Source organism: Brachyistius frenatus, unplaced genomic scaffold (assembly GCF_029030835.1).
Source record: "Brachyistius frenatus isolate BFR_SWC_R1_liver_20210118 unplaced genomic scaffold, ASM2903083v1 Contig_20, whole genome shotgun sequence".
Classification (NCBI taxonomy): domain Eukaryota; kingdom Metazoa; phylum Chordata; class Actinopteri; family Embiotocidae; genus Brachyistius; species Brachyistius frenatus.
In genome coordinates, this window is record NW_027210619.1 from 164518 (window position 1) to 192500 (window position 27983).

A 27983-nucleotide genomic window follows, 5' to 3' on the forward strand; every position below is an offset into this window, starting at 1 on the left:
CGCGTCCGCACTACTGTGCTCACGGAAAAATGTCCATTTAAGACAAACAAATAAATAAATACTATTCAGTGTTTTATTACTCACTGCCACCGTATTTGGGTTGGATCAGAGGGGAAAGGGGGGAGGGAGGGTTGTCGTCACAATACGAACAGCGTCAACCATACTTAAAAAAAAATGAACCAAATAACTATAAGGCAAAAATAATTAATTCGGTATAACAAAACACAGAAAGTCGAATTAAAATTTACATGAATAAATAAATATAGTAAATATCTCATGAACAATCTCAGTGGATAAAATATATCTGTACTTTAAATTTACAAATTAATTTTTATTTTTTTTTAAACTACAATGCCCATCAGTAAAGCGCACTTTCTGATTGACGGTTGGCTTATCCAATCACAGAATCTGGAATATTCAGACTACCGCAATGGGCGGGGCTTTCTGTCACAAGAATGGAGGCGATCGGCGGGCAAACGTTTGACTACACGTTTTGAAATGTTATTTCCCACGGACATTTTTCCGTTTTTCGATATCCATTGCCGCGGATGGTGGCAGGGGACGAACAAACGGACGTACGGCTCGCTCGAGCAGAAAGCGACGAGCACACGAGGGATTGTCCAACGAGAGTAAATGAGAGGTAGGGGAAAGAAGGGCCCGCCGTGGTAGCCGGAGAGCTGCGGGGAAAAGTGGGTAGCGCCGCCTGACGGACCGCCCGACGAACCGGGGAGCCTCTGTCAGGAAACCGCGGTGCCGACAAAACAGGTCTGCAGTATCGGAGGGAGCGCCGCCAACAGCTCTCCATATGCCATCACACACTGTAAACAAAGATATGAATCTCATTCGTGCTGTAATCAGACAATGATTTGATAGCTCGTGCTTGAGCAGAGGTCGTGTCGTTGGTCGACAAGAGGCCTTTCATTTAGCTGACGGCTGAAAAACTGCAATGTTTGTCACCCGGGTTTGTTTTATAATGCGTGTGTGAATGCTCCTGGTTCTTATTTTTTTTATTTATATATATGTATGTATGGATTATATATGCAACGTCGCTGTTTGAGATGTGCGAGGAAAACACTGACCCCATATTTGAAATGATTTGATTGCTGCTGAAAATGTGCAGATATTAGGTATTACATGTTGTCATTTTATTTTAAAATTTTTTTGGGGGGGGGGGGGTTTCCTACAGGCGTGCTCTTATACTGGCCCCCTCGGATGAGAAAAGTTGTCTGCATCCACAGCTGTGAAGTTACAGTTTAACACTTCCTCACACACCTTTTTTTTTTTTTAATGACACTCACTCAGCCAACGTAAAGACAGCACATAGACATTGCTACAATGGAGGAGGAGCAGCAGCAGCAGGAGGAGGCAGAGGGCATGTACGTGGAGCACCAGTACATGTGCAGCGAGTGCCACCAGCTCTTCAACACACTCGAGGATGTGCTGATCCACCAGCAGATCCACACGGGTCAGGAAGGGGAAGGCGAGGCCACCATCCAGGGCGTGCCGGAGATTGGCCAGTGCCAGCAGTACCAGTGTTTGGAGTGTGGGAGCCTCCTGGTGAACTCGGAGGAGCTGCTGCAGCATCAGGAGATGCACATGAGGGAGGCCGGGATGGAGATGGAGCAGCGAGGTGAACGACTTGTGACTTATTTTGATCACGCAGTTTTCTCACCTGCGACGGAAAGTTACAACACCGACCGTTTGTGTTTATGACCGTCCTCCAGAGCTGTGCGAGGTCATGGAGACGGAGGACGCCGGATCAGAGGCTCAGGTGTCGGGACCGGTTCAGTACCAGTGCCTCGACTGCCTGGCTCTGTTTGACTCGCCCGAGACCTGGTTGGAGCACCGGCGGACCCACAGCAGGAGCAGCACACACAGCAACACTGAGACCACCGTAAGGGCGCCGACACGCACCAACACACTACCGAAGGGATAAACAGTGTTCAGCAGACCTGTGTGACATTATTAAGTGCTAAGGTTCAAGCCTTTTTGTTATTGTCACAATTAATAGTGATATAATGAATGTCTAAGTTTATCTGTGACTGTATTAGTTTCCCGTAATATTTTTTTTTGCAAATCCAAAAGTAAGCTTTCAGTGAAGTCTGGCTTTTGATGACACTTCTAAAATCTCACAAGCGTTTCTGACTCTACATCCGTCACATTCAGGTCACTGTAGATTGCATTCACACATCACGGAAGTGAAATATTTACCTCCGTGACTGATTGGCTTGTGGAGACCAGTAGAGACGGGTTTGCTGTGACTGAACTGTAATTCTAGAAAATACTAGTTTGGAATCGACATCCCGTCTCCAAAATGTACTAAATGAAATCAGAGTGACAGGGTTCTAAAACTTCTTGTTTAATTTCTGTGGAAATCCGTTAGTACAAATAACTTCAGTAACTTGTGTTTTTGTGCCCCTGCAACAGGAGTATGTTCTGCAGCCGGATGGCACAGTCACTCCACTGAACAGTATACAGAACTACGTGCTGAGTGAGCAGCAGGCTGGGGAGATCTTGGCACAGGTACTTTGATTTTAACACCAAAACAGATTCATAGATGTGAAAATAGTTTTTTTAATTTTTTTGGACCCTCCTGTGTGTTTTCCAGGTACTTTCCCAACAACAACAACAGCAGCAGCAGCAGCAGAAACGTCAGTGTGCCTCTAAACCTACTGCATCCACCCTGATGCCTCCCGTGACTCCGACTCCAGGCTCCGCCACCATGCACCTGCAGATTCTTACAGCTCAAGCTCTGGCAGACAACTCCCCCGCTCCCAGCCAGCGTCGCTCCAAAATGCCTCCTCTGTTGCCTTCCATGGGCCGAAGCTCTCCGGCAAAGTTGGAGAACGGCGTCCAGAGACTGCAGTTAAGGCTGGCGCCCAGCATCTATGATGAGACTCAGCAGCAGCAGCCAACAGAGGTGGTGGTCATCCACCCCTACGAATGCTCAGAATGCTCCCTTCTCTTCCAGACCCCAGAGGACTTCCTGCAACACCAGGGAGAGCACTTCCTGGGTCAGGACAAGGAGAGTGGAGAGCCAGGAGTCATGAGTGGCTTCGAGGAGGTGCGCGGGAGGGAAGAGAGCGCGGAGAAGGCTGAGGACTTAAGGATCAGAGTAGCAGAGAAGAAAGTGTCGGTCTGGGTCAAACCCCAGCAGTGTGAGCTCTGCAACCGCACCTTCACCTCAGTCAACCGGCTGGCTACTCACAAACGTGTGCACGAGCAGGGCACGCACGAATGTCCCGAGTGCGGTAAGATGTTCAAGAAAACGGCATCTCTGCAGACGCACATGCGCTCGCACTCGGGCGTGGCCCGGTATCTGTGCGTGGACTGCGGTAATGGCTTCACCACGGAGATGACTCTCATCCTGCACAGGTAAAGGCTCGGTAGCACCACTGCAGCTGTTCGGTTTAGATTTTTTTTTTTCTTTCTTTCTTTTTCTGACTGTCATCTTTTCCTCCTGGGTTCTTGCAGGAAGTCCCACACTGCTGACCCCCTTCACAAGTGTCAGTTCTGCAACAAAACCTTCACCAACATGACCAAGTACCTCTACCACCGTCGAACCCACCTCAGCCGCGAGGCGTCCGCCACACCCGCCCCCTCCTCCGTGGTAGGAGAATAATGGTGTGCCCTTCCTGACTGCCTCCACAATATCATGTCATGTTTGACCTCTGCCAGTTGTCTTCTCCAGGTGTCGGCTCCAAGAAGAGCGTCCGTCTCTGCTCTTGCCATCCTGCAGAGATCGAGAGAGAAGAGGAATTACTGCAGCGATGAGGCGAATATGGACTTGCTGGCCCCTCTCACCGAGGAAGACATGGAGAACTTAGAGGGTCCAAAACAATGTTCTCAGAGCAAAATGGAAGGAGATGCAGTGGGTAAGGAAGGGGATGACGGCAACATGGAGGTGCCCGCCCCGCATGAAGGAAACGCCGATGAACCTCAGCAGGTGGACGACGCGGCTGGCTCAGCTTCAGACCCTGCTCCCCTGGACGGTACAGAAGTCACGTCCGGCCCCGCTGACTCGGCAGAAGCTGCCTCAGCGTCGTCGTCCGACAAGGGGCCTTTTTCTTGCCGTTCATGCCCTAAAACATTTCCCTCCCAGCTGCAGCTGTTACATCATCGACGCAAGTCTCATGTCCCCGAGCGCAGCTTTGTTTGTGGCATCTGTGGGAAGTCCTTCAAGAAGCAGATCCACGTGCGGAACCACATTCGTACGCACACCGGCGAGAGGCCCTTCCAGTGTTCTGACTGTGGCAAAACCTTCTCGTCCCTGGCAAATCTGATGAGGCACAACCTCATCCATTCCGGTGTGCGCCCGTACCGCTGCGACGTGTGCCACCGCTCCTTCTCCCAGTCGTCCAACCTTCGTCAGCACAGCCTGCTGCACTCGAACGCTGCAACGCTGAGCTGCCCCGACTGCCCCGCCACCTTCCGCTGGCCCACCAAGTTGGCAGCCCATCGCTACACCCAACATCCGGGAGCTCCAGCCCCGTTCCCCTGCTCTCACTGCGAGGCCGGCTTCCTGACGAGAAGGCAACGAGACGGCCATTGTCTGGAGCAGCACCCCACGATGGTGCAGGCTGGTACGGAGGCCCCCGACCAGGCAGAGCCGGGCAGAGATCCGAGCTCGGAGCCCTCCACCTCGACAACCGCAGGGACGGAATCGGGGGATTCGGCTGGTCTGGTGAAGGGGGGCCTGGATTGCAACATTTGTGGGAAAAAGCTCAATTCTCCTGCCAATCTGCGGCTTCACAGACTGAGCCACTTCGCCTTAGGCCCCGTGCGGCCACGCTGCGCCCCGGGGAAGCGGCCGAAAGCTCACCAGTGCCCCGTCTGCGGCAAGCTGTTTGTGTCGTCCTCCGGAGTCGCGCTCCACCAGCGGGTCCACACCGGCGAGCGCCCGTTCCCCTGCCAAGTGTGCGGAAAGCGCTTCCGCCAGAACACGCACCTGCGAGAGCACCTGCGCACGCACTCGGGCGAGCGGCCGTTTCGCTGCGAGACGTGCGGGAAGGGATTCATCCAGAGCATGCACCTGGCCGAGCACCGTCGGACGCACACGGGCGAACGGCCGCACGCGTGCCCCCTCTGCGGCAAAGCCTTCAAGACCTTCTCCAACCTGAGGAACCATAAAAAGACCCACGCGAGGCAGCAGAAGCAAGACGAGGAGGCTGCTGCCCAGGCGGCGCTGGAGACCGGCTCCGCCGTGACGGTGGTGGACGCGTCTGCAGTGGAACTAGCAAACGGGCAGCCGCAGCTCATCCAGATCCAAACATCGGATCTACAGCAGGTGAGAAAGGATCTCCAAGTTTTTTTTTTTCTATTCCAGAATATTTAGGACTCGGAAAATAAACTCTTGTATTAATTTTTTTTTTTTTTTTTTTTTAATGATAATATAAGCATGTAAAATATACAGAGCAAGAACACAACAAACCAGTAAGGTTTTACTAACAAATAACACATTTAATACATCAGGTGGGAATTCAAAAAGTGAAACAACCAAGATTTACTCCCAAGTTCCAGTTGGTCCAACTTCGAAGATCATAATGGTCGACTGCGTAAATGAATTATTTATAAAAAAAAACAAAAAAACCATCATAACCAGTAGAAGGGCAGCTCTTCAGTGAACTTTTTAAAGCAGAGTTGTGATACAACCGATCTTGGATGCTGACATATCGATGAGGAGGTCGCAAGCGAGCACAACGGCTCATTTGTCTTCCGTCAGAATCAGGACTAGAGATCCGCTGACGAGGAACGAGGGTAGGCGGTTTGTCCCGTGTCCTCATCCGGTGTCGTTTATTTTGACTCAGGGCACACCGACGATCATGTGCAATGAGTTCGGCGAGACCATCGCCATCATCGAGACGAGCGAAGGCGGTGCGCTGCCTCTGGAGCAAGCCTTGGAGATCTACCACACAGCTCTGGAGAACACGCTCGCCGTGGACGGACTGCAGCTCCTCTGAGGACGACTTCAAGTCAACCAAAGACCGAATTTATTCCCTAGATGTCACCGAATTGATCAGAACAATGCTCGTCTTAATCCCGGCTGGAACAAACGCTAATTGACTACTGTGAGTTGGAGTATTCAGTTCTGAGTATTGAAATTGTACGATTACCATGTGATTTTTTTTTTATTTTTTTTTTCCGTTTAAAAATTCCAATAAAGCTTTTGTAAATAGGTGAACTCAATAAATGTTTTTCTAAGATCATCAGTGTTTGAGCATGGTGTCATTCAACACATACAAACTCGCACGCGAGGTGCGATTCAAGACGGTCCCTTTTGCAAACAAACGAAGCACGGGACTTTAGTGAGTCATTCCACCCCCCCCCCCCCTCCCAAGTTATGTCCCTTGATCAACATCCGCACCCGAGTAACGTGTTTTTGTGACCAGTGATATGCAAACATTAGCGATCATTTCATTTAATGTTCTCAAAACTTGAGACCGCAAAAAAAAAAAAAAAAAAAATGTTGCGTCAAACTCTGGACATTGTCCACCGAGACACGTGGAAAGGCTTCAAAAAGCCTCCCAACAATGAAGCGATGAGCCCGGAGAGGTGTTGCGAGTGTTGTTCGCGCTTCAAGACGAGTCACCGTCCCAGCACCGAAAAAGACGAATCGGGTCAGGAGCGGAAGCAGATGTTTTCTTTGACGGGTTGTGCGCCATGAATTCGTCCTACGGGGTCAGACTGTGACGTCAGAGGGGAAAAGATTCGGTACAAACGACCTGAACTGTGGTGCGACGGCACTTTGGTTCTATGAGATGACGAGGCACCTGTTGCTCAGTACGCAAAACACAGTTCCCACCCATATACAGTTTTTGATTGATAATTGGTGCATTTCTGTTCACCTCGCACCCAAGAAACAAACTCCACAGAGACGGTGTTTACTAAATCTGCATGAGCTATCCTTCTGTTGAAAAGGGGGCTGGACAAGAAATTCGCTCAGATATCAGCCGTAGAAGCACTCCGTGTGTCTGCTTAAGGAAAACCCACTTTTCACATTGCCAGTGATAAAATCACTTTATTTGAACACCTATTTTTTTTTATTTGCATACTGAAAGATACAGATACAAACTTAAATTATTAATATAAATTCCTCTTTTGCATACTGGAACAGCAAAACAAGGAGTAAAACACAAAAACATTAATAGCAATTTTATTGTTTTTTTCCTCGTCATGTGTTTTACCTTCAGTAATGGTGTCTTCAAAGTCAACATATGTTCAATGATAGGTTTTTCCTTATCAATAATATAATGAGTCTACTGACTCTACAGTAATTATTTACAACACAACCAAGTCTTGCACAAAGACACAACCTGTATTATATCCTACCAGCTTCTCTATGATTCGTTACCCTCCCGTCACTTCCCCCGGTTTTCTCTCCGCCCATCTAAAAAAAAAAAAAAGGAGGTCTGGAGAGAGCAATAAAGTGACAAAGGGAGGAAGGAAGGGAGGAAAGAGATGGAAGAAGGAGATGTACAAGTGTGGTGGCTATAGAATCAAACTTAGCGAAGGAGAGAGAGAGAAAGGCGTACAAGGGCTGTCTAAAAACATACTGCTTATTACTTTTGAAAGGATATAAAGGTCCACGCTGTGTCTGTATTCCTCTTTAAAATGAGCGATAAAAATAACTGCACCGCAGGTCCTTGCTGAGGTGAGGCCAGTCAAGGGAAGACTACAATGGAGGAACTGTACAGGTGTGGAGCAGCATCTCTAACCTGCCTCCAAAATGATATAGAAAATAAACTAGTACAAGAAATAAACAGCTGGCGGAAATGAAGGAAACATCCGCCGGCAATAAAAACAGAAAACAGGACCGTGGTTCACTGCAATGATAAGAGGAGTAATAATAATAATAACCATAGGAATAGTACAACAACAAACTGAATATGACAATGTTAAATACAAATCAAATCCTTTAAAAAAAAAAAAAAAAGTTAATAAAACTGCTTGGCAATAGAGGATTAAGGTCTTATGAGCCTGACCTCTACAACTAAGAGCCAGGATGTGCCCAGTGACTGTGACCCACTTCCTTCCTTCATGGCAAGCGAATGAGAGGCACAGGAATGCTTGGTTCCTACCTACTGGCATGTGCTAGGGTCAGTCGCAAGAAGGGAGGACTCGGCCAGTCAGGTAATTGCAGGAATGATGGCACTGCCAGAAGTCCACTTAAGTTTCAGTCAGATTGTTTATTTATTTATTTTATTTATTTATTTCAGTCCCTCCCGGTCGACCTCCCCTGAAGGTCTGCAGGTGAGGAAAAAGATCTTTTTCAGGTGCACTGCAATGACTTCTCTCGTCAAATCAAATCGTTTCCGGCTGTTGAGGGCCCAGCCCCCGAAAGTCAGCAGAAACGAAGCACGAGCTCACAACAGTACAGTACAGGTTGTTCCTCGAGCAGATACTTACTGCTTTCACTCCTCTAAAACTATTAAAAACAACGATTATCAAAACATATAATGTCCTCTTTTAAAACTGCTGACTTTTCACCGTCTCTGAACGAATTAATCGGGTTCCTCCGTCCAAAACGAGAACCCTTTCTTCTTCAAGGCAAATGAGTGCAGCTGTACACAATGGTCCTTCGTTCACTGGCATCAATGGGAGCTTTCTCCAAGGTGGTTAATACAGAGTGCTAATTCAAGTGTGGAAATGAAGAGTTTGCAGGGTGTGTGTGTGTGTGTGTGTGTGTGTGTGTGTACTGTAAATGTGGTAGTTTTTGTGCCACTGGTTTTTCAAAATGTCCTCTTTTTTTTTGGTGCAAAGGTCACAAATTACAGCATTGCATACAAACATCTCTCACTCTCAAAGGTTGGCTGCTGAGGATGGAAAGAAATCTGACCAGAGAAGAGTGAAGAGTAGGAATAAGTGGGAAGCGTGAAAGCGTGACGGGGGTGGAAAGGTCAGCAGACACTGATTGGTCAATCTTAACTTGACAGCATCCCTCATCTAGAAGAGTCGTGCGAATCACGGGGATCCTCGGGGCTCGCTTCTGTCCCTTGTTCCGTGTCTTCGTCCTGCAGGTCTCCGCCTCCTCTCCCAGATCCCTCCCCTGGCTGGAAGCCAGAAGGTCCAGGGAGGGAGCTGGCTAAGTCAGAGGGGCCTAAACCCGAGACGTCAGAGGGAGCAGCTGTCTGCATGATCTTCTGCCGCACCTCCCTGATCTTCAGCTGCAGACACACCTTAGTGGGAAATATATCGGAGTATCTCGTCTGGAAGGCTGCGGTGGCCTGAGCTGGAAGTAGGATAACAAAATCCAAGAATTGGTTGTTGGAAACACATTCTGAAAATGTTATTTATTTATATGGTGTGTGTGTGTTACCTGATGGGAAGAAGCCCTGCTCCTGGAACAGCTGCATGACCAGAGCTCTCCTCTGGTCCAGAGTTCGTCTCAGGGAGGAGTACGGCACCTTTTCAAACTCCAGTTCTGCCAGGATGTCTTCTCCATCCGGGGCTGAAAAAGGAAGAAGAGCGGTCGAGTCTTTAGCAAAGCAACATACAATAATCACCATCTTTGTTTTTCCTGCTTGATTCCACCTTTCAGGGGAAAAAAAACAAAAAAACACAGCAGAACTCGGAGCCCTCACAGTAAAACATTCTCCAAGTCAGTGACGCATATCTGACTCATAAAGTATTTGATCTTCAGTATCTTATTTCTACTGGATCTCACAATATTTAAAATTCTGGTTCAACTACTGTTCCAAAAGTAATACAAAATGTCCTTGCTGCCAAAAACCTCAGTCAAGATGCCTACTTAACATTATTTCCCAGCATCATCTCTTGTAATGTTTGTATTTTGGCGAATAAAACTGAATAAGAACTTTGTAATGAATCATATTCGGTCCAGCATTTTAAAGTGGATAATAATTTTTCTTTTTCTTATTGTTTTTATTCATGAAAATAAGCACTTTTGAAAATACATATGGTTCTCAACGAGGCCAGAATAATTCAAATGAAACCAACTATGGAGAAGGCACATTTAAGGATAAAACCCTCGAGACAAAGTGTTTTATTTTGGAGGTCATTAAGACACAAAGGATGAAAAAAGTACAATGACAGCAAAGAGCAATTTAATGAAGAACACAGAAACATACAGAAAAGAGCCACAAAGCTCTGGTTACACTTCTGCAGCCCTGCATCACCGAGAACTAACAAATAACGGACCAGAAGCAAACTATAAATTATAATTTTCCATTTCCTCTTGCTTTTCTGAGTGCATTACCTGCTCTGTCGAAGGTGAAGATGTCTCCCTCACACTTAGCGGCACTTTTAGGAGTGTTGGGCTCAGAGCTGCAGCTGGAGCGCCGCCGACTTTTCCTCTTTGGAGAGACTTGATCGTCAGTGGCTGAGTCCAAATCTAAAAGCACACAGGTAATGGATTTAAAACCTAGTCCACAGAGAGATTTACATAAAATGGCCATTCATTCAAATGATTTTAATGTTGAATAACACAAATAACACTAACTAATACTGTACCGCAAACAATGACACTGCAACAATGATCAGCATTACGTCCTAGCGCAGCTATTTCAGTCACTGCATCTACCCTGCAGATACCGGTCTAAAGGGATTTAGTCAGTGTATCTTAAAATCCTTCGAGACCTGTTGAGTTCTTCCTCTTGCGGCGATAGCTGCCCAGGATGGCGCGAGGCGAAGTGGCCAGACTCTGCAGGGTGGGCGAAGGCAAAACCTCCTCAGGCCGAAACTCTGGCAGCTCGGCGAAGCGTTCCTCAAAATACACCTCTGACAACACCCTGCCAGTCCAACACACGGACACACACAGAATACACAGTATATATACACTGTCCATCAATAGTTCCTACACTAAAGATTCTCAGAGGCATCAACTCACTTGTCCACAGAGTCAAAGGTCTTCTTTAGTGGCGGTGGGCGGGCTTTGACCTTTTTGGGCGTAGGACCGTCTTTGTCACTCTGTGGAGGCGGCAGGGCGGGTTCTGTGGCTGACGGAGGGGGGAGAGGAGAGGAGGGGAGGGACTCCTTCCACCCAGCCTGCACAGAAAAGGTCAACACAGGCATTTTTTTAAAAGAACACACAGGTACTGTATGTGAACAGCTGGGTGGTTTATTCTTGTTGTGTTCGAGCTGAAAGCCAGTGTGCGATGTTCCTCTCACCTCTTTGGTGGTTGTGCTTTCCCTGTTCCTGGTGTCAAAGGGGTCTGCAGCACTGGAGCCCTCCAGGGGTCGGTCAAAGGACGGCGGCTCCTCAGTGGGATGTGTTGATGGAGACCCTGTTTGCCCCGCCGGCTCAGGATCAAAGGAGAAGTGACTGTTGGCTGCAGCTTCCTGCTCCTTCTCCCTTTCTCTCTCCCTCTCTCTCTCCCTTTCTCTCTCCCTTTCTCTCTCCCTCTCTCTCTCCCTTTCTCTCTCCCTCTCTCTCTCTCTCTCCCTCTCTCTCTCCCTTTCCCTCTCCCTTTCCCTTTCTCTCTCCCTTTCCCTCTCTCGCTCCCTCTCCCTGTCTTTGTCCCGCTCTCTCTCCTTCCCTCTGCCTCCTCCATCATAGCTGCCCACGGGGATGTTAGCCACTGTTGCCTTCACCTTCTGAGGGAGCCTGACTGGAAGCTGGGTTAGCTTTGGTGTACCTGGTGTGCTGCCTGTAAAACAGAAAGATGAAAAAAAAAGAAAAAAAAAAAAAGATTTAATATCAATGAAATTATTCACTACAAAGCTTACAAATGTATTCTCGGATGAAAACAGTGCGAGCAGTGGTACCAGGTGTTTGGATCTGAAGGGGAGGACTGCAGGGCCGCATGGACACGGCTGAGCCACTGGGAGGTGCCGCTGAGCTGCTACTGCTGGCAGTCTGCCTCTCGAGCTGTCTGTCCGAATGTGTCAGCAGTTCTGCATGCCTCTCGGCCTGCCTGTCACTTTGACGATCCGCAGGTCTGTCTGGGGGCAGGTGCCTCTCGGCCTGTCTGTCTGGGTGGGGCTGCGGATGTGGGTGCGTGAGGGTGGTGGAGGTTGTGTGTTTGGGCAGGATGTGGGGGGACGCGCTGGAAGGGCTGGAGACGGAGTAAACCACGCTGGGGGGCACCGCTGCCATAGAGACCACTCCTGTTGCCATGGTGACGCTAGGGGAAGGAGGGTAGATGGCAGTGACTATCTGGCCCCCGGAGCCTGAAGCAGGGGTTGAGGTGGAGGGCTGTGGAGACTGAGCTGTGGCCAGGAGCGGTGGCTGACCTGGATGAAGGAGAACAGGGGCCCAATAGGCCAAATATTCTGTCATTGTCATTGTGATAATTCACAACAATTTCACTTGAATAAATAAAAAAATTCGAACAAATTAGTGATACAGTCGCTCTTGACATTCAAGCTTTGTCCCCGTTTGATTAAAATAGGCACTATATCAATAATTACTGATCACCGAAGATTTTGTAAGGACAGACGTTGGTTTATGTATTCAAGCTTTTACAAATTACAAACGTGGATAATGAGGTTGAAGGGTCAGAAATTATATTAAACTGTAGGCTTGTTTTTTCAGCATCAATCATGTTTTATGGTGGAAACACGTGCAAGTTCATTTAAGGTATAAAATGAATTGTTCTGGGGTTGTTTCTTAGGGCATTTTACCCTCAGTCGAGCTGAATTTTAAAATAAAAACTAATGAGTGTGGACGTAACCTAAGAGCAGTAGCTGTTTTCAGCTTTGTGTGCGCATCTTCCAGCTAATTCAATGTGTTTTATCAAACTAAAGAAGTAGGAGAATACGGATAATCAACCCAGGAAGAGACACTTAATTCTGAAGCTTATCAGAGAAGAAAAAGTTAAATTAAAAATCCCCAAATTTGGGTAAAACCTAGAAATTAGTACCAACAACTGCATAAAATAGAACTACTTGAGGCAGGTCTTCATAGTGGGGACAGTCAAGAAGAGAGTAGGATAAAAACTAAAATCTGTCAAACACGAATCCCAAAACATTCACTTCAACGATGGACACCATTTTTCCAACAGTGATGCCTGACAAGAGAGATTTGGATTTGAACAAATAATTAGAGGGCTGCTATTCAACACTGTTGTTGTTCCTACAGCCTGCTCCAGACAAAACAGACTTGGTGTCTGAAGAGTAGAATCTATGAATTAATCTCTCCGGAGCACTGACCTGCAATCAGTGGCTGAACCAGCGTCTGTCCAGGTGGTGCGATGGCTGTGAACCCCAGTGTTGCTAGGGGCGATGGAACATATGCAGATCCAGGCACTGGCATTGCTTGCTGGATGGGGGAAGAGCCTGTTGTCGTGGAGACCAGAGTGGATGGGACCCCTGGAGTGGACTGAACATAGGTGATCCTGGACGGGAGGAGCAGAAACAGGTGAAGTGATTAGCGGAGAAAAATATCAGGAGTAGAAAAAAACAATTTTAAATGAAGGAGGCAAAAGAGAGACAAGAGGAAGGGACACTTACATTTTTGGAATAAAAAAAAAATGTCAAGAAAGGTGTAATGGTGGTGACAGACAGTGTTACAGTACAATAGTGAGGCAGAGGGAGAACGAACAGAGACATGATTAGATGGGAAGAGGAAGACAAAAAGAGAAGTGCTGCAGTGAGGGTCAGTTGGTGAGTTTACATCACCGCAAGTAGCACTAGATGACTGATCCTGTGTGTGTGTGTGTGTGTGTGTGTGTGTGTGTGTGTGTGTGTGTGTGTGCAGCTGAGAGGTAGTGTGGGGGTGGCAGGCAGAGGCAACTTGGGCCACCAGCAGCATGACTAACACATCCAGAATAGAGCTGTACTCTTACAGCTGCCCCCCGACTGGAATTTTGGTCTCTCGCATTGTCTCCTCGCTATGCTTTAGGAAATCTGGGCTTACCAGCCATAAGAAACAATAGAGCTTTTATTCATTTTCGACAATATATTTTAATAACAACACTTGTCAAAGGAGTATATCAGTTGGAGAAATTGAACCCTATTAAACCCCTTGAACCCCGAGCAGTTTTTGCTCCCGTCACATTTTTCCTGTCGTTTTTCAACGCACCAGCGAGTCCTGTACCTCTAAGAAACGGCGCAATCATGGCTAAAAGTAGGGAGGACTCACAAATGTTTTTTATGTCATAAACCATACAAATTGAAAAAAATTGAAAAAAGAAGGAAACTATGAATACATCTTTCCAAGTGCCCACAAGTGTTATCAATATTGGAAAAAAGGGGATGTGGGCTCCACATGCTACATATTGAATTATTTACATTTTCTCCTTTGTGCTCCAGCTTGCAGTGCAGTCGAATCTTCGCTGAATTTTGGTCACGTGATTGTTGGTCTCAGCTGAGTCATTCAAGGCTTCTCAGTTACGCTGGAGATCACAGAGTTTCTTTTTCTTCTTTTATTTTTAACAGCCCGGATCGTGCAGCGGTTTATTTCCATCAACACTTTAAATATCACTATTCTAAGCTTTGATTTGGTTATTTATCCTGATGGATGCATCTGGTGGACATTATTAGAATATTATAAAAAAATATTATATTATGCATTAGTTTTGTATTTTTGTTGTTGTTTCTGGCTACGACAAATGGTGTAAATTTGTAAAAAAAAAAAAAAAGAAAAAAGATTTGCCCTTTGTGGAGTTCAAAGGGTTAATCACCCAACGAGCCCACTTGAAATAAAATAGTCTTATTTAAAATCATAATAAGCATAAACTGGTCCATTTGGAAAGGCATTTAATTCAGTTCACAACTACTGAATAAACCTTTTATCATCATTTTAGGCTGTCGAAAATCGGTCTCAATTACAGAAACGCTCAGGCTGACCGTTACGGACCCGAGGAGTGAGGGAGCTCTGAGGTCAGGTCGGAAAATGAACAGGATTCTACATACAGTAATGAAAAATAACATTTATTTTGCCATTGATAGCTTATCATTACGGCTTGATTGCAGACAATTTAAAGAGCTAGCAGCAGCTTGGACCCCGCTTCAATGACCTCACTAGTGGTTGTGGTAAATTTAATTTATTAGTTAGGAGGTAAAACTTTTGTTAACAGTCTGACGGCACTAAAACTGTTCCTGTTAGGTTAGAAATAGAAGTTCTGACTGACAGTTAATTCCTCATATTGCTCACATGATGTGTACTTTGCAGATAAAGCATTTACTGATTTTTCCTTTTTTTAAGTCACTGGAATGAAAAAAAAAATTCAAAACTGGAGCAAACTGTCTGGTAATCTGGTCAGTGGCATTTTCCAAAGGAGATTTTTTTTTTCTTTTCTTTTGTTGCCTCGTACTGCTAGATAAAACAAATCTTCAACGACAACAAGACATCTTTAAAAATATTCTCACCTGAAATGAGAAAGGATCACAAAGAACATCTGTTCTTAGTATTATCTTCTTAATTTGTCTCATTCACGGTATTTCATTCAAAAAAAGGTTTATTGCTTGAGTTTTCTTGTGTATGCGGAATTACAATTAGATATGCATGTTAACATTTTTACCCACCTGTCGTAACAATGCAGCACAAATCAAACATTCAGTCAAGTCATTTGGATCCTAACTTTTTGTGTTTTGAAGGGATTAAATTTTTTTTAATGAATTTTCCTTCCAGTTGATCCAAATTAAGCAGAAAAACAGAAAAGCAATATTTTATTTACAGTGAAGGGAAGTGAATGTCTGAAAGATATTTGTCTCACGTAGATGAAATAGGTTGCTTCACAGTATATTACAGAAAAGCATTAAACTTCTAATTTCAAGTTTAAAACATGCTGTATCTGTTCTCTTTGTTTTGTGTTCTGAAGTACCACATCAACACAAAGCAGAAGCAAAGAGTTACTTACTGCTCCCTGCTGCGTGAATTAGTGCTCATGTTGTGGTCTCTGTATGTATCTTGCTAAATGTCACCGAGTCATGAAGCAGGCAATGACAGTGCCGAGTGAAAAACACAAAAGGGTGGCATCGATAGGATCCACACTCGTTCCTCTGCCTGCAGTATGTTGTGTCCTACCTGGTCGGTGCTGGTGGCAGTAGAACAGCTTGGGAGGGAGCTGATCCTGGCGCGACCACAGCAGCTGTGCCTACTGTTAGGGGGAAAGGGCTGGCAGGATGCAACGCTCCACCCTGAGGCAGCTGGGATTGGACCACAGGCATGGGAGCTATCTGGATGATCTGCAGAGGCACGGAAAGGGGAAGTCATAAAGAAAAGAAAAGATCAGATAGAAATCTACAAATGGGCAGTACAAGTGGTGAGCGAATGACTTTCCCCAACAAAATGTCTACAGTTTATAAAAGTTGTCATTAAATCAGTGAAGTGCTCGCTGACCTTGCTTCCGGACTGAGCCCCATTCTGGACAGGAAGAGGTGGCGCCACGATGGGAAACTGATGGGCGGGGGTTGACGCAGTCCGTACTGTTGCCATGGGAACAAGCATTTTACCCTGGAGCACCGGAGACTGTGTTTGTACTGATGAAGAGACAGAGAGACAGGGAGCATTTCACTGGGAGTCCGCACAGATCATTCGCTGTATATATCGTATTGTCATAACTGCTGTTTGAGCCTTTACCTCTAGCTCCCGGACTGACCACTCCCAATGCCGGGCTGGACGCATATCCTGTTAGGGAACTTGTACCCTGCTGCTTTCCATTAGCCAAGGACATGTGTGTTGGTGGAGCTGTGGGCAGGTTGAAGATACTGGTTTGCTGGCTGAGGTGGTGAGGTGGACTCTTGGGGTTGGTGTTGGCAGAAAGGGTTGGTAGAATATACTGAACTTGTGTGATGGCCTTACCGCCAGGGGGTGCCAGGGAGGAAGCAGGGAGGAACTGGGGCTGAAGCAGGGGCAGGGGCCCGTTGGTTTGGCTATGTGGAGCAGAAACCGCTGTGGAGGGAAGGCCGTGCTGCTGGGAGGGATGATGTAGGTGGGAGGGGGTGATGAGCTGTACGGCAGGTTGGGCAGACAAAGTCCCGCCTAATACCAAATTAGTCACTACGCCACCTGTGCCAACACCTGCACCTACGGGATTAGGTGATGATGACGAGTAGTACCCACCCCCTGTGGCTACGGCCCCGCCTCCTGATCCTGCACCAATCAGAAGTTGAGGCTGCTGCTGGGGAGTCAGGGACTTCCTCTCTGGGGGATGCGGGCTGGATGAAGTGCCTCCATCTCTGGGCTTGCTGGCAATGGGGAGCGGTGTGCTGATAACAGGACGCATTACATTGGTCACCACCGTGGAGGCCACCCTAACAGTGCCAATGCCCAGGAGCTGGTTCGCACCCAGTGAGCCTAATGATGAGGAAGGAGGTCCTCCAGCTGGAGATGTGGACATGACCGACTGGCCAGAGGAGAGCGAGAGAGAGGGGGCTTGCATGCTTCCACCTCCCTCACCCCCAAATGTGTCCTTTCCCTCTCCCTCTCCTCTTTCCTTCCTCCTGTGGTCGGAAAACCCTCCTCCTGCTGCTCGCCCCTCATCATAACGCTTGCTGGTGGGGTACGAGGACAATGAGACGCTCCTGCCGTGAGGGGTATGATGTGAGGAAGAGGTCGATGCAGAGGAGCAGATGACTGGAGCAAAAACTCTCTGGAAAGGAGGACAGAAAGATGTAAGAAAGGTTTTAAAACTACCAATCAATCTGTCAGGGATAAACTGAAAATAACTGAAGTAAGTTGTTACCTTTCGATCATTTTCGTCTCCTGAACCGTTGTCACTGTCGCTGTCAGTCACCCGCTCCTTACACTTGAGGTCTATGGAGCTGCTAGGATAAGGGTCCTCTGTGGAAAAGAAAAATTCACTACAGCTACACTTGACATTCCTTAAAACGTATCATCCACTTCAGAGAGAGGGCCTGATTTACTAAAATCTAAAATAACGGGTACCAAATTGCGTGTTTTCTCCAAAAATTAGCACATTTATTTTGCACCACGTTTTGCAGGGGATTTACTAAGAGTAATTGCGTCATTGAAATCAGGTGCAAATCGCTGTATTTAATTGAGGGGTTTGCGTGTGTTAAAGTGATTTTAGCCATGAAAAACAGAGTGACTGCAGAAGGAAAAGGAAATCTGTTCCCATTGAATTTAGAAATATAAACAAGAACAAAACGCTATATAGGAGATTATCAGCAAGAAAGTCAATACTGTGGGAAAAACAAAAAGGCGAACCCACACCTGAATAATGGGACTGGGTGGGATATCCAAGCAGCGATACGCTGAAATATCCCAGAGGCAGGAAAATGCTGAGTCGCGAGAAGTTTTTTTTTAATTGCTGGTATTTCGTGGCTCCTCCTTGTTATTGGCTGTCAATCATTATTCAGTTCATTTAGCAACTCAGAAATGTCATCGCTGACAAACAATACGTCTGAATAATTTCTCCCTCTGTCATCTCTAAAAATGTTTCCACGGGGGTATAACCACGTTCTCTACGTATTGTTTGGTTTCTCTGCGTCTTCTTCTCACCACAATAAGATCAGCAGTCTCTCCTAATGTGCGTAGCTGATTAATACGTTCCTTTTAGTCGTACTAAAATACACGCAATCACTTCTCCTATTTCTACTTTCAGGGTTAGGAAATATCGTCGCGGGTTATAAATTGTTCTATTTGCATTTCCCCTCCCAGTATTTTGCACCTTCAAGCAGAAACGCCCAATGTTACGTATGCATGCAGGCAAACACGCAAAATGGACAACGCGTGTTAAATTGCATATTTGAAAGACGCAGTCCTCCCTGCACATTGTTAGTAGATCAGCTGGGACATTTTTTTTTTGCGGGTGGTGTGAAGTTGGCACGTGATTTTACACACGCAAACCTTTAGTAAATCAGGCCAAAAATGTTCAGAACAGAAAGAAGAGGATAAACATCTCTTTTTCTCCAAGATTGTTCACTCATTACAGCCAAGGTGGTTTGACCTTATCTTAATATTTCAAGTCTAATCTAGGTTTTTTTTTCGTCACAGTTTGTTACCAAATGAAACCAGATGCAAACACTGTGCAGCTCCTATAAAACTGGCTGTATTGATTGCGTTCTACATTTTGCAAGCGGTGGTGCATTTGCAGCTATTCAGTCAACAATGTTTTGATACATCTTTCACCGAGTGGGAGATATTGCCAGTGGCAGAAACTCCTGATATCTCAGACTCAGAATTACATTTCGGAGGTAAATGGGAACGGTTTTTCACACTCATAATCATTGGATACATGATTATATGAATGGGGTGTGTCTGTCAGCAACGCCTCTATTATTTTGTGACAAGATAACACAAGTGCATCAGTGCTGACATTTAATACTACTCCTGACTGAGTATCTCATTGCACCATTGATTGGTATTTTCACATGCAGCTAGAGAATTTCCACAAAGTGGGTCAGTGACACAGGAAGCGGTTTAATATCTCTAATGTAATCTGGCTTCATGGGTAGAGCAGGGCTGCCTTCTCACCAATGACATCATCATCTCCTTCCTCCTCACAGATAACCATGCGCTCCTCATCACTGGTCATGTCCTCGCTGACCCCCCGCTGAGACTGTGACAGCGGAGGAGCGTGGCTCGAAAACTGACTGCCACCGTCCCCACACATCTGAGAAAATGAGGAGGCATGTTAGGATGGCTTCTCATTGGTGTCATATGTTTCTCTTATAGTCTACCTTAAGTGTGAGAGATGCCCATTTATGGCTGAAAATTTATTTTGGTCTATTGTCACAATTGCCAAAAGGGTTGTTTTTTTTCTTTTTTTTCACATTTGTGAAAATCTAATCTGAAAGAGAAAACTAGTTCTGCTGCAGTGACAAGTTATATTTACGCCAACAGCTCCAAAACACTGATTATGTCACCAATGACTAGCCTCAATTTATGTTTACAATGTCCTGAGTTACACATAAGTCAACTTTCCTGGTCGATGAGCTGTTCTCTCTTACCTGTGCCAGCTCTGCCAGGGCTTGTGTGTTACCCCTGTCACTCCGCTCCATGCTGTGCATGGCACTTTGAGAGAAGGCTCTAGGACGGGTAAGTTGGCCCACATGCCCCTCTCCTGTACTCCTCTCAGACACGCCCACCAGACCTGGACCAACACCCTTCAGCTCCACAGAATGAGGCTCTATGATGAGGCAAAAACCAGACTGTTAAACGACTGGATGGATGATAGTAATGGACACAACAGATGATCTGTTTATGTGTATGTTGCATGTTGTGAGAGCGGAGTAAGACCAACCGGTGGATTCAGACATGCTCCTCTCTCGGATGTCTTTGACCCCTGGTACCCCGCGGCCGTCAGAGCTGGACTTCTTCCTGTCTTTGTTGCACCATTTCCAGTCTGGGTGAGCCTTAAAGTGGGCCTCTTTCACCTGGGAACCAAAGAAGGGGTGTATATATGTATATGTGCCACTGGTTGGCTTCTACTGAACATCATAGGAATTTAACTGTGTGTGTTTTTCTGTCTGCAAATTTATCGGTGTACCTGGAAGGCCAAATCATGGTACTTCTGTTTCTCTTTAGGTCCAAGAGCGTACCACCACTCCCCAAGAATCTTGCTGACTGTCCTGTTGTCCTGATTTGGGTGCCGCTGGTGAACCAATGCTCGATGGCGCTTACTGAAAATCATAAATGCATTCATTGGTCGCCGGATGTGGTCCTTCTCCCTCTGAAACAGTGATTAAGAAATACAGAGAGAAGGTACAGTACATATTTCAGTTAAAGGAACATTGAGACAAGTGATGTTGTGGGAGTAGTGGAAAAAAAAACAACTACCTTTCCTGGGCTGCTTTTGTCTCCATCTTTAGGCAGCGCACTGAGGGACTGCGTACGTCTCTTTACTGGTGATATAGCGAGGGGCTGCTCTGGTACGACTCCTGGGAGGAAGCTAAAGGAGACAAATACATCCTGTCTATGATCTCTATCAGATATGCTTCTCGAGGACCACACTCATGCATGCTTTTATATCTTTCCCTCTTTAATATTTAAAAACGGAGTAATTTTGTACTTCACATTGGGTATTATTTACCTTAGAACTGAAAGTCTATCAGATGTAGACACAGAGCACAAGTAGTTCATCTCCCATGAGACACATCAGCAGATTCAGCAGATAGCTCATCCATGTCAGTAGCTGACAGCCTGGCCACTGCCTTTCATATAGTGATAGAGACCAGAGATGGAATGCTTTTGTTCCCATCTGCTTTGTTCTGGCATTGCGCTCTTCTGCCCAAATTAGAGCGAGGATACAGAAAATATCACACTCCCTTACTGTATGTGTGGGTACACCGCACCACACAGAAAATGACTGTGAAGGCTGGCTCGGACAAATACATAACCACTTTAACAGATGGACAATGATGTGCTCCGTGCATCTCTGAGTGTTCTAATAACCTAACTGCTTCACCTACAGGAAAAAATAGAAATGCTGCTCTTACGGGTCATCCACGTCACTCTCAGTTTCACTGTCAGGCCTCTCCCTCTCCGCATCTCCTTTCTCCTTCTCTGGAGGAGGCTCATCACAGGATGGGGGAGGCCTGGATGGGGGAACTCTCTCTACAGTGGGAGGTGCCTCTGCAGGCTCCTGTGATGGCGCTGCCACCCCCTGACACTCTGTGGAAAAACAACAAAGAGATCATTTCAGCTCAGAGTAAGGTAAACTATATGTAACATTCAAAACAGTATAAACATCAAAGTATAGTTACATAAAACTGGCTATTGGGGTCAGCTCCAAATGTATACACTACCTGTCTTCAGACTGGCTGCTTGGGGGTGGTTGACTGGGTGCTGGCCCTCTCCTGGCTGAGAAGAAGCATCTGATTGGGTGGGTGCCAGAAAAGGGACCAATGAATGCCAAGGGAAGACTGGAACTGACCGGGGCTCGACATTGGTCCACACTGTAAAAAAAATAAAGTACCACTTGTGAACACAATGATGTCCATAACTTCATAATATGCTGCCCTGCTCGGAAATTAGATTCATAATTATCAGGCTCTCTTACATTCATATTACCAAGACACTGGTTTTATTATTTGGGGAATATGAAGTCTTCAGTGCAACACTAAAACAGTTGCATTTCTACTCCAATGATCAACTTATTTCTAAAAATTACTTTGCAATGTCATCATACATCCTTTTTCATTAGTAACACAAATACAAAAATCAGGCAAAAAATAAAGCTCAGCAATTATAGTGGTAGTTTCTTTGGACACAGAGCACTACTAGTTTTCACTTTACTCATGTAACCAGGGGCCAGTTAACATCTGGGACAGTAGGTAAAGGCAGTTAATTACAGGATCGCAAAGAAAAGTACCAATGCTTTCAGAACTGCCAAGAATATCAGTGCTGCCAAAGTAGCAGACCTCCATCCACTCAACTGGTTAAATCTCTCCAACAACAGCAGATGTACAAAAGGACTCTCTGTCCTCAATAACAGGCTGAATGGAGAACAGAAGCTGTTATACTGAATCATCATAAATGAAACAAGGCTATATAGACATATTTTTTTAATTTCTTAAAGAGAATAACTCTTATTAACAAAAACGTTGCCACAAAAACATCAAGTAACAAAATCCTTTCTCTTAAAGCCTCCAAAAATAGTTTCTGGATTGCATTTATACTACAGCTAAAATATAATGAAATACTGCTACATGTACACGGATTTGGCATAAAGGATAAAGTATTCTCAAAAGAAACAGAAGGTAGGTGACATGAACTAACCAAACATGCTTAATCCTTGGCGAAGATACTGAGGATTCTCTGATGAAAACATGGTTCAATAATCCTTGATGTCTCTCCAAAAAGAAGAAAAATACAAAACAATGATATGTCCTTTAAAAATGTCTATTCTACAACACAGAGAAATCCAGGTGAAGGAACATATTTGATCCAAAACCTCGAGTAGATATTGTTGGGAAGCTCACAGATGTCGACAAGTGCTCACTGGTGTCTGTATCCGTTTCATCCCTACAGGTTGCAGTCATTTTTCAAAAATAATTACTGCATCATCCCCGGCATGATGAGGATTTTTAAGATGTGGCATAGAGAGGTATCCTGTTAATAATTAAAATACGAGAGTAGTAGAGTCCATCTCTCCGTATCACAGAATGCCGCAATCTAACAACGCACACGGAACCACCAAACATCAGCGGACAAAATGTACTATAAACGGTTACAGAAACAAACAAAACTTAAGTTAAACTTATACGAAAGCAACAGTGTATTGATTGATGATGACTATGATCGAAGGCAAGGTTCCTCCTCCCTTTGGTCTAATTACCCCCGATGCCCTCTCCCTGTTTGTTTACATTACTACAGCAGCTTGGCCATGAAGGGGTTAACAAGGCCTCTATCCCATCCACGACCTGGGTTAAAACATCCGCCCGGAAACTACGCAGTCTTTCTGGGCCATGTCACACCGTGCTCTGCGCTAAAACACAACCGCAGGCAGGCAGGTCGGCTCGGCAGGTACTAAGAAGCACATAAAGCCTCCCCCCCCCCCGGAGTGATACAGCTAACGGGGCTGATGTAAGAGAGCACCGTATCGATCAGGCTAAGCAGCAAAATCGGGGGATCCGTCTATTTTTTTTTTTGACTTGGGACAAATGTGCCTGTTGTCCAAGCGTTCACTGTTTACTTAATACTTGCTGATTCATATAAAAGGGACCACGGAGACGAGAATTTAGTTGCCTCTCGCAACAACCGGAGCCTCAAGTGCACCGCTCCAAATTGGACCAACCTCTCGGGAACGCCCCTGGTCGTGCACCCACCGCACAGACACGGGCAAAAGAAACGCAATTGTTCTCATAACTCAACTACAAAAGGTGTATTCACGAGTTACGGACTGCCAACATTAATCCGCAGAAGACTTGTTTGATAAGTGCACTACTCATAAACGCCAAACTTGTTTCTCCCATTACTTTGCCCACCTAAATGGCGACGTGCACCTGTTTTAATAACAGTTTAGTTAACACCTGACTTAAAATTTTTTTTTTTTTTTTAAATCACCTCAAGACGAGCACCCGGTAACTTATTCCTGGTTTAGTACGCGTAAGCAGACGTCGTTGACCGTAAATCTGGTGCATTCATCCATCAAAAGCCCCCCGCTTGTGCTTACAACCCCGCTATCCATCAGTTTGTTACCGAGAGAGCCGCTTCACAACACCGCCGCTATCACACCGGCCGGTGCTCCTCCTGTCCCACCTGGACACAAACCTGACGTGAGCTAGCAAGCTGATGAGACTACAAACACGGCGACAAAAGCGACCACGGTGAGGACGACTCCTGGCTCCAGTCAGCGAGGAGAAACGGGGGAGGAGGGGTGGTGGTGGTGGTGGTGGTGGTGGGGAGGGAGGAGGAGAAGAAGAATCGCAGTTCCTGCTGTATTTTTTTTTTTTTAATTCCTCTTCGGTAAAGCTTTCAAGGCAGCAAACGGGTGGCTGGTTTGAAGATGCCCGACTACAGGACCCGAGCCTGGCGGGGGCGGCGGTGGGGAGGGGGAGAGAGCGAGAGAGATGGGGGGAGAGAGGCTTTTTTAAAAACCCAGGGATGTTGGGTTAGAGCCGTTGTAGAGGTCCGTCTGTCTGCAGCAGGTTAGCTAGCCACTTCGTGCGGACGACATCGGCGCGCACACCGTCCAGTCCGTTTAATACTTGGGCGTTACGAGTTTGGTTTTGGGCCACAAAAGTCCTCGTATCGCATCTCCACAGCTCCGAGGCCGAGTTTACTCCCTTATTATTATTTTGTTTGCCTCGTTCTCTCTCTCTCTCGCAAGCCTTGGCCCTTTCTTTCTCTTTCCCTCCCTCTTCCTCTTGTTGTAAACTAGGCTGCTTGCCCCCCCCCTCCCCTCCCCTGTACTCATCCCCCTCCCATTCTCGTCCTGTCAACCTCGCCCAGCCTTGTCCCGCCTCCCTCGGCGAATCCCACTCGGCTATTGGCCAAGGCGGCAACCTGTCATCTGCCCGCCGCGAGCCCTGATTGGCCGGAGTGTGCGCTGGAATGCCAGTCATATGCAAATTAACCCCGGCTTTACGACCATAAACCCTTCTCGCCTCAAAATCTGAACTTCTTTTAAATCCATAATATCAGTAAATAAAAAGCGTAAAGTCGCTGTATTGTATCCATATAAGAGCACAAGCTGGCCTCCAGGTAACGCGACGAAACGGCGTGTTTATGGGTTTCTTTCCGTAACCACCCCCAGGCTCGTGTCATTGGCGGAGGAGTCGTAGTAAACCTTGACTGATGCGTGAAAGCGCCAATCAGACACCGACACTCAGATGTAGGCCAACCAATGAATGAATCGAAGCCAGCTAAAATCCCTCCCACCTTTACTCGACTTAATACCGAAACAGACCATCCATGCAGGGAGGCGCTCGTGTGCTGCCTGCTGTTTACCTGCCACGCTGCTGTTAGTCTTTTTTATGCAATCTGCACATTGATGAGGGCATTGAGGTCAAGATGACAATACATGAGCATGCAGTAGTATTTGTAATGTTTGTATGTCTGTTTTTACAAAGTTGACAGCAAACATACAAGCTCACTGTTTATTTAAAAGAGGGATTGTAAACCCTTTCTCTAGTGATGCTGTAACTTTGCTTTAAGAAACACAGCTAACAGTAGAAGAGGCTCGTGATGTAATTTTCCACCATAAAAAGCCCTTTCCAATCCCCAAACATTTTTCCATCTCTCCATCAAGCAAATGTGCCTCCCCCAGACAGAATTTCAAATGCTCTGATGCAACACTCACAAGGACAAGGGGAGAGAGGGAGAAAAAAGAAGAAGAGAATTGAAAACAGCAGAGTAGGGGTTGGTTACAGAAAGAGAGGAAAAATGGGTGGAACAGGCCAGGAGTGGAGAAGACTGGAGGGTAAAAATAGACAGAGTCATTTTCAGCAGGAGAGGCTGGCGGGAAGGGAGGGAGGGAGGGATGTGGAAGGGGGGGGAGAGTGGAGAGAAAACAACTTGTGAAAACAGAACTTCTCTTAAAAGGGAGGAAGGGTGTGGGGGGCCAGAGATGGGGGGGATGGAGAGAAACAAAGGGAAAGCATTTAGATGCCTGCATTGGCTATAGGCATGACACAGATGAGACAGACAAGAGGACTTGTACGTGTGGTATGCTTTCCTGTCATATTGTATGACTCAAGAAGTCATGCTCATCCTGGCTCATGTATCCATAAGAGAAATACAATAAAGGGAGGGACTTAATTACCACCATCAGCCAGTCAGCACATCAGGAGCTGGAGATCTGACCAATAAGGCTGAGAGCCACTGGCAGCTGCCGTCTTCAGTAGTAAAAAAAAAAAAAAGGTCCTGGGTTACACTTCTCTGACACAAAACAATGAGAAACCTAAATGTGGATTTGCGCAACTGAAACAAGACCTGAAGAAAGATAAATCATTTTCTAACAATCTAAATAAACTGCAGTAAAGTGCTCCACTCCGGATGTGTTTTCTCATGCCACTGACATCAGTAAAGCATCATCCATGTCTTTTCTTCTTTTAAGTCCGGGGTGATAGAGAAAGGATTGCACTAATAGGCCTTAGAAGAAGAAACCGAGAGAGTAAGAGATTAGGGCTTATCAACTGCACTGGGCTCTCAACAAGTCAATCCAGGGGTTAAAGGGAGGGAGTTGAACAGCTTGGCTCAGCGGGTAAAAGGAAAAGAGGGTGAAAGAGGGCAGGGGAGGAGATGAAGGATTACTGTGGCTGTTCAGTGGTTACAACCCTGGGTAAACATTACCAATTATTCAGAGCACGCTAATGAGTGTTTTCTCTGGCTTGGTTTTGAATATGACAAAATTTGGTCTCGTTGCAAATGTATTTGTGTAAAAGTAGAGGAGGCAATTTCGGTTGCCACATCTATTTTAGCACAAAAGATGTGCTGTTAAGATAAGAAAATCTGTTGACTCCTTGCACATAAAGTTGCTCAGAGGAGGTGAAGTCAACATGAGATGATGGTGGGAAACCACAGAATTTTAGCACTTAGTCATAAAACAGAGATAAGTGGCGAAGACTGCCAAGAGTAAGAGAGAAGGTGTGAAGAAAAAAAACCGTCAAAGAGAAATTCCCCCTAAGCTAAGCTTAACTATCTCTCCCTGCTGTCGTGCTGGCAGTGCAATATCTGTGTAGGAGTTCAGCGGCTTTCATTGGCTGTCTCCTCGAAAAGACATCATGCTTTTAATGTGCGTATGTGTTCATGTCTTTAACCCCCAATTGCATCTGTCAAACGCCGTGTGACATCACATAAGAAACTTTTCCTCCTCCTCTTTACCGTCCACCGGCACAATGCAGGCGGAGCGCCGCCTTCGCTCACTCTCCCGTCCCATCTCTCGCATCCCTTAATTTATCTTCCACCCCTGTGCTCTGTGTCTCTCCCTCCCACAACCCACCATTTGCTCCGTCCAATTATAACTCGATCCACCAGTCCTTTGCAGTTACCATGGCAACAGCTATGTTGGGCACAGGTTCCCATGTCGCCCGTGGTCACCGGTCTGCCACTGACCATCACCGTCTATTGCATCAAAATAAACAATTGTTTTTACATGACTTATGGACACGGAGAGGGATGACTTTCTAGGACACGAACACAAGATCTTTTTTAGACACTGGACTTTTAGTTTCACTGAAAGTAAAAAAAAAAAAAATGCTACTTCACATTTCAGTCAGACGTTGAAAAACCACATCTACATCATTACGTACTGAGGAGACCGGCAACATGGATACACTCGAAGCAAAAGACTCTCCACAGGCTGTGGCCCCATATGCAGGCTCATTAACACGCCTCTCAACAATGAACAAGCAGCAGTGGGGAAAATATGAAACATTACTCGAGAACAGTGTTTGGAAACCCAGACCCCATCCATCCAGAGTGAAGGTACTTGTAATGTATGTGTTTGGCCATCTGGGGGCACTACTGGCCTGCAGATAAATAGCTAACAAACCGGCAGCACCAGAAAAGCAGTGCAAAGACTGTGAAGCTGGAGATGCAAGGAAAGAAGAGGAGGAGAGTGAGATGAAGGAAGGAAATTCCAAAGCAAAATACAAACTCGTTTCAAACTTTGGCAAATGAGGAACAAATCACAACTATGATCTCCCCAGAACAATGAATATGAGAAGCA

At 46.1% G+C, this 27983-nt stretch overlaps 2 protein-coding genes across 5 annotated transcripts in view; one reads left to right on the forward strand and one right to left on the reverse strand.

Moving 5' to 3' along the window:
• Positions 1-418: 418 nt before the first annotated feature.
• znf526 (zinc finger protein 526) lies at positions 419-6206 on the forward strand. The gene is made up of 8 exons (XM_069695572.1): positions 419-640; positions 1303-1630; positions 1725-1894; positions 2428-2523; positions 2609-3375; positions 3475-3610; positions 3692-5287; positions 5808-6206. The coding sequence occupies exons 2-8, from the start codon at positions 1336-1338 to the stop codon at positions 5958-5960; spliced, it is 3213 nt and encodes a 1070-aa protein (XP_069551673.1). The 5' UTR covers positions 419-640; positions 1303-1335; the 3' UTR covers positions 5961-6206.
• Positions 6207-7002: 796 nt separating this feature from the next.
• cicb (capicua transcriptional repressor b) overlaps positions 7003-27983 on the reverse strand; it is a 37813-nt gene continuing 16832 nt past the window's right edge. The window contains exons 3-22 of one of the 4 annotated variants that reach the window (XM_069695570.1): positions 21616-21765; positions 21307-21481; positions 20648-20759; positions 20358-20540; positions 20112-20244; positions 19819-19997; positions 19343-19481; positions 17589-17686; positions 16706-17495; positions 16484-16591; positions 16244-16383; positions 15929-16089; positions 13111-13295; positions 11725-12192; positions 11128-11606; positions 10846-11004; positions 10597-10756; positions 10217-10351; positions 9317-9448; positions 7003-9229 (exon numbers count right to left, since the gene is read on the reverse strand). In XM_069695570.1, the coding sequence (XP_069551671.1) occupies positions 8940-9229; positions 9317-9448; positions 10217-10351; positions 10597-10756; positions 10846-11004; positions 11128-11606; positions 11725-12192; positions 13111-13295; positions 15929-16089; positions 16244-16383; positions 16484-16591; positions 16706-17495; positions 17589-17686; positions 19343-19481; positions 19819-19997; positions 20112-20244; positions 20358-20540; positions 20648-20759; positions 21307-21481; positions 21616-21765 (4376 nt within the window). In that variant the 3' untranslated portion in view covers positions 7003-8939. Of the gene's footprint in view, positions 9230-9316; positions 9449-10216; positions 10352-10596; positions 10757-10845; positions 11005-11127; positions 11607-11724; positions 12193-13110; positions 13296-15928; positions 16090-16243; positions 16384-16483; positions 17496-17588; positions 17687-19342; positions 19482-19818; positions 19998-20111; positions 20245-20357; positions 20541-20647; positions 20760-21306; positions 21482-21615; positions 21766-27983 lie in introns of all 4 variants that reach the window. The other 3 variants (XM_069695569.1, XM_069695568.1, XM_069695571.1) reach the window with 3 other exon arrangements.

Coding starts and splice junctions, on each gene's coding strand:
- znf526 (XM_069695572.1), top strand. CDS start 1,336: ATGGAGGAGGAGCAGCAGCAGCAGGAGGAGGCAGAGGGCATGTACGTG. Junction 1,631..1,724: donor GATGGAGATGGAGCAGCGAG/GTGAACGACTTG, acceptor ACCGTCCTCCAG/AGCTGTGCGAGGTCATGGAG. Junction 1,895..2,427: donor ACAGCAACACTGAGACCACC/GTAAGGGCGCCG, acceptor CCCCTGCAACAG/GAGTATGTTCTGCAGCCGGA.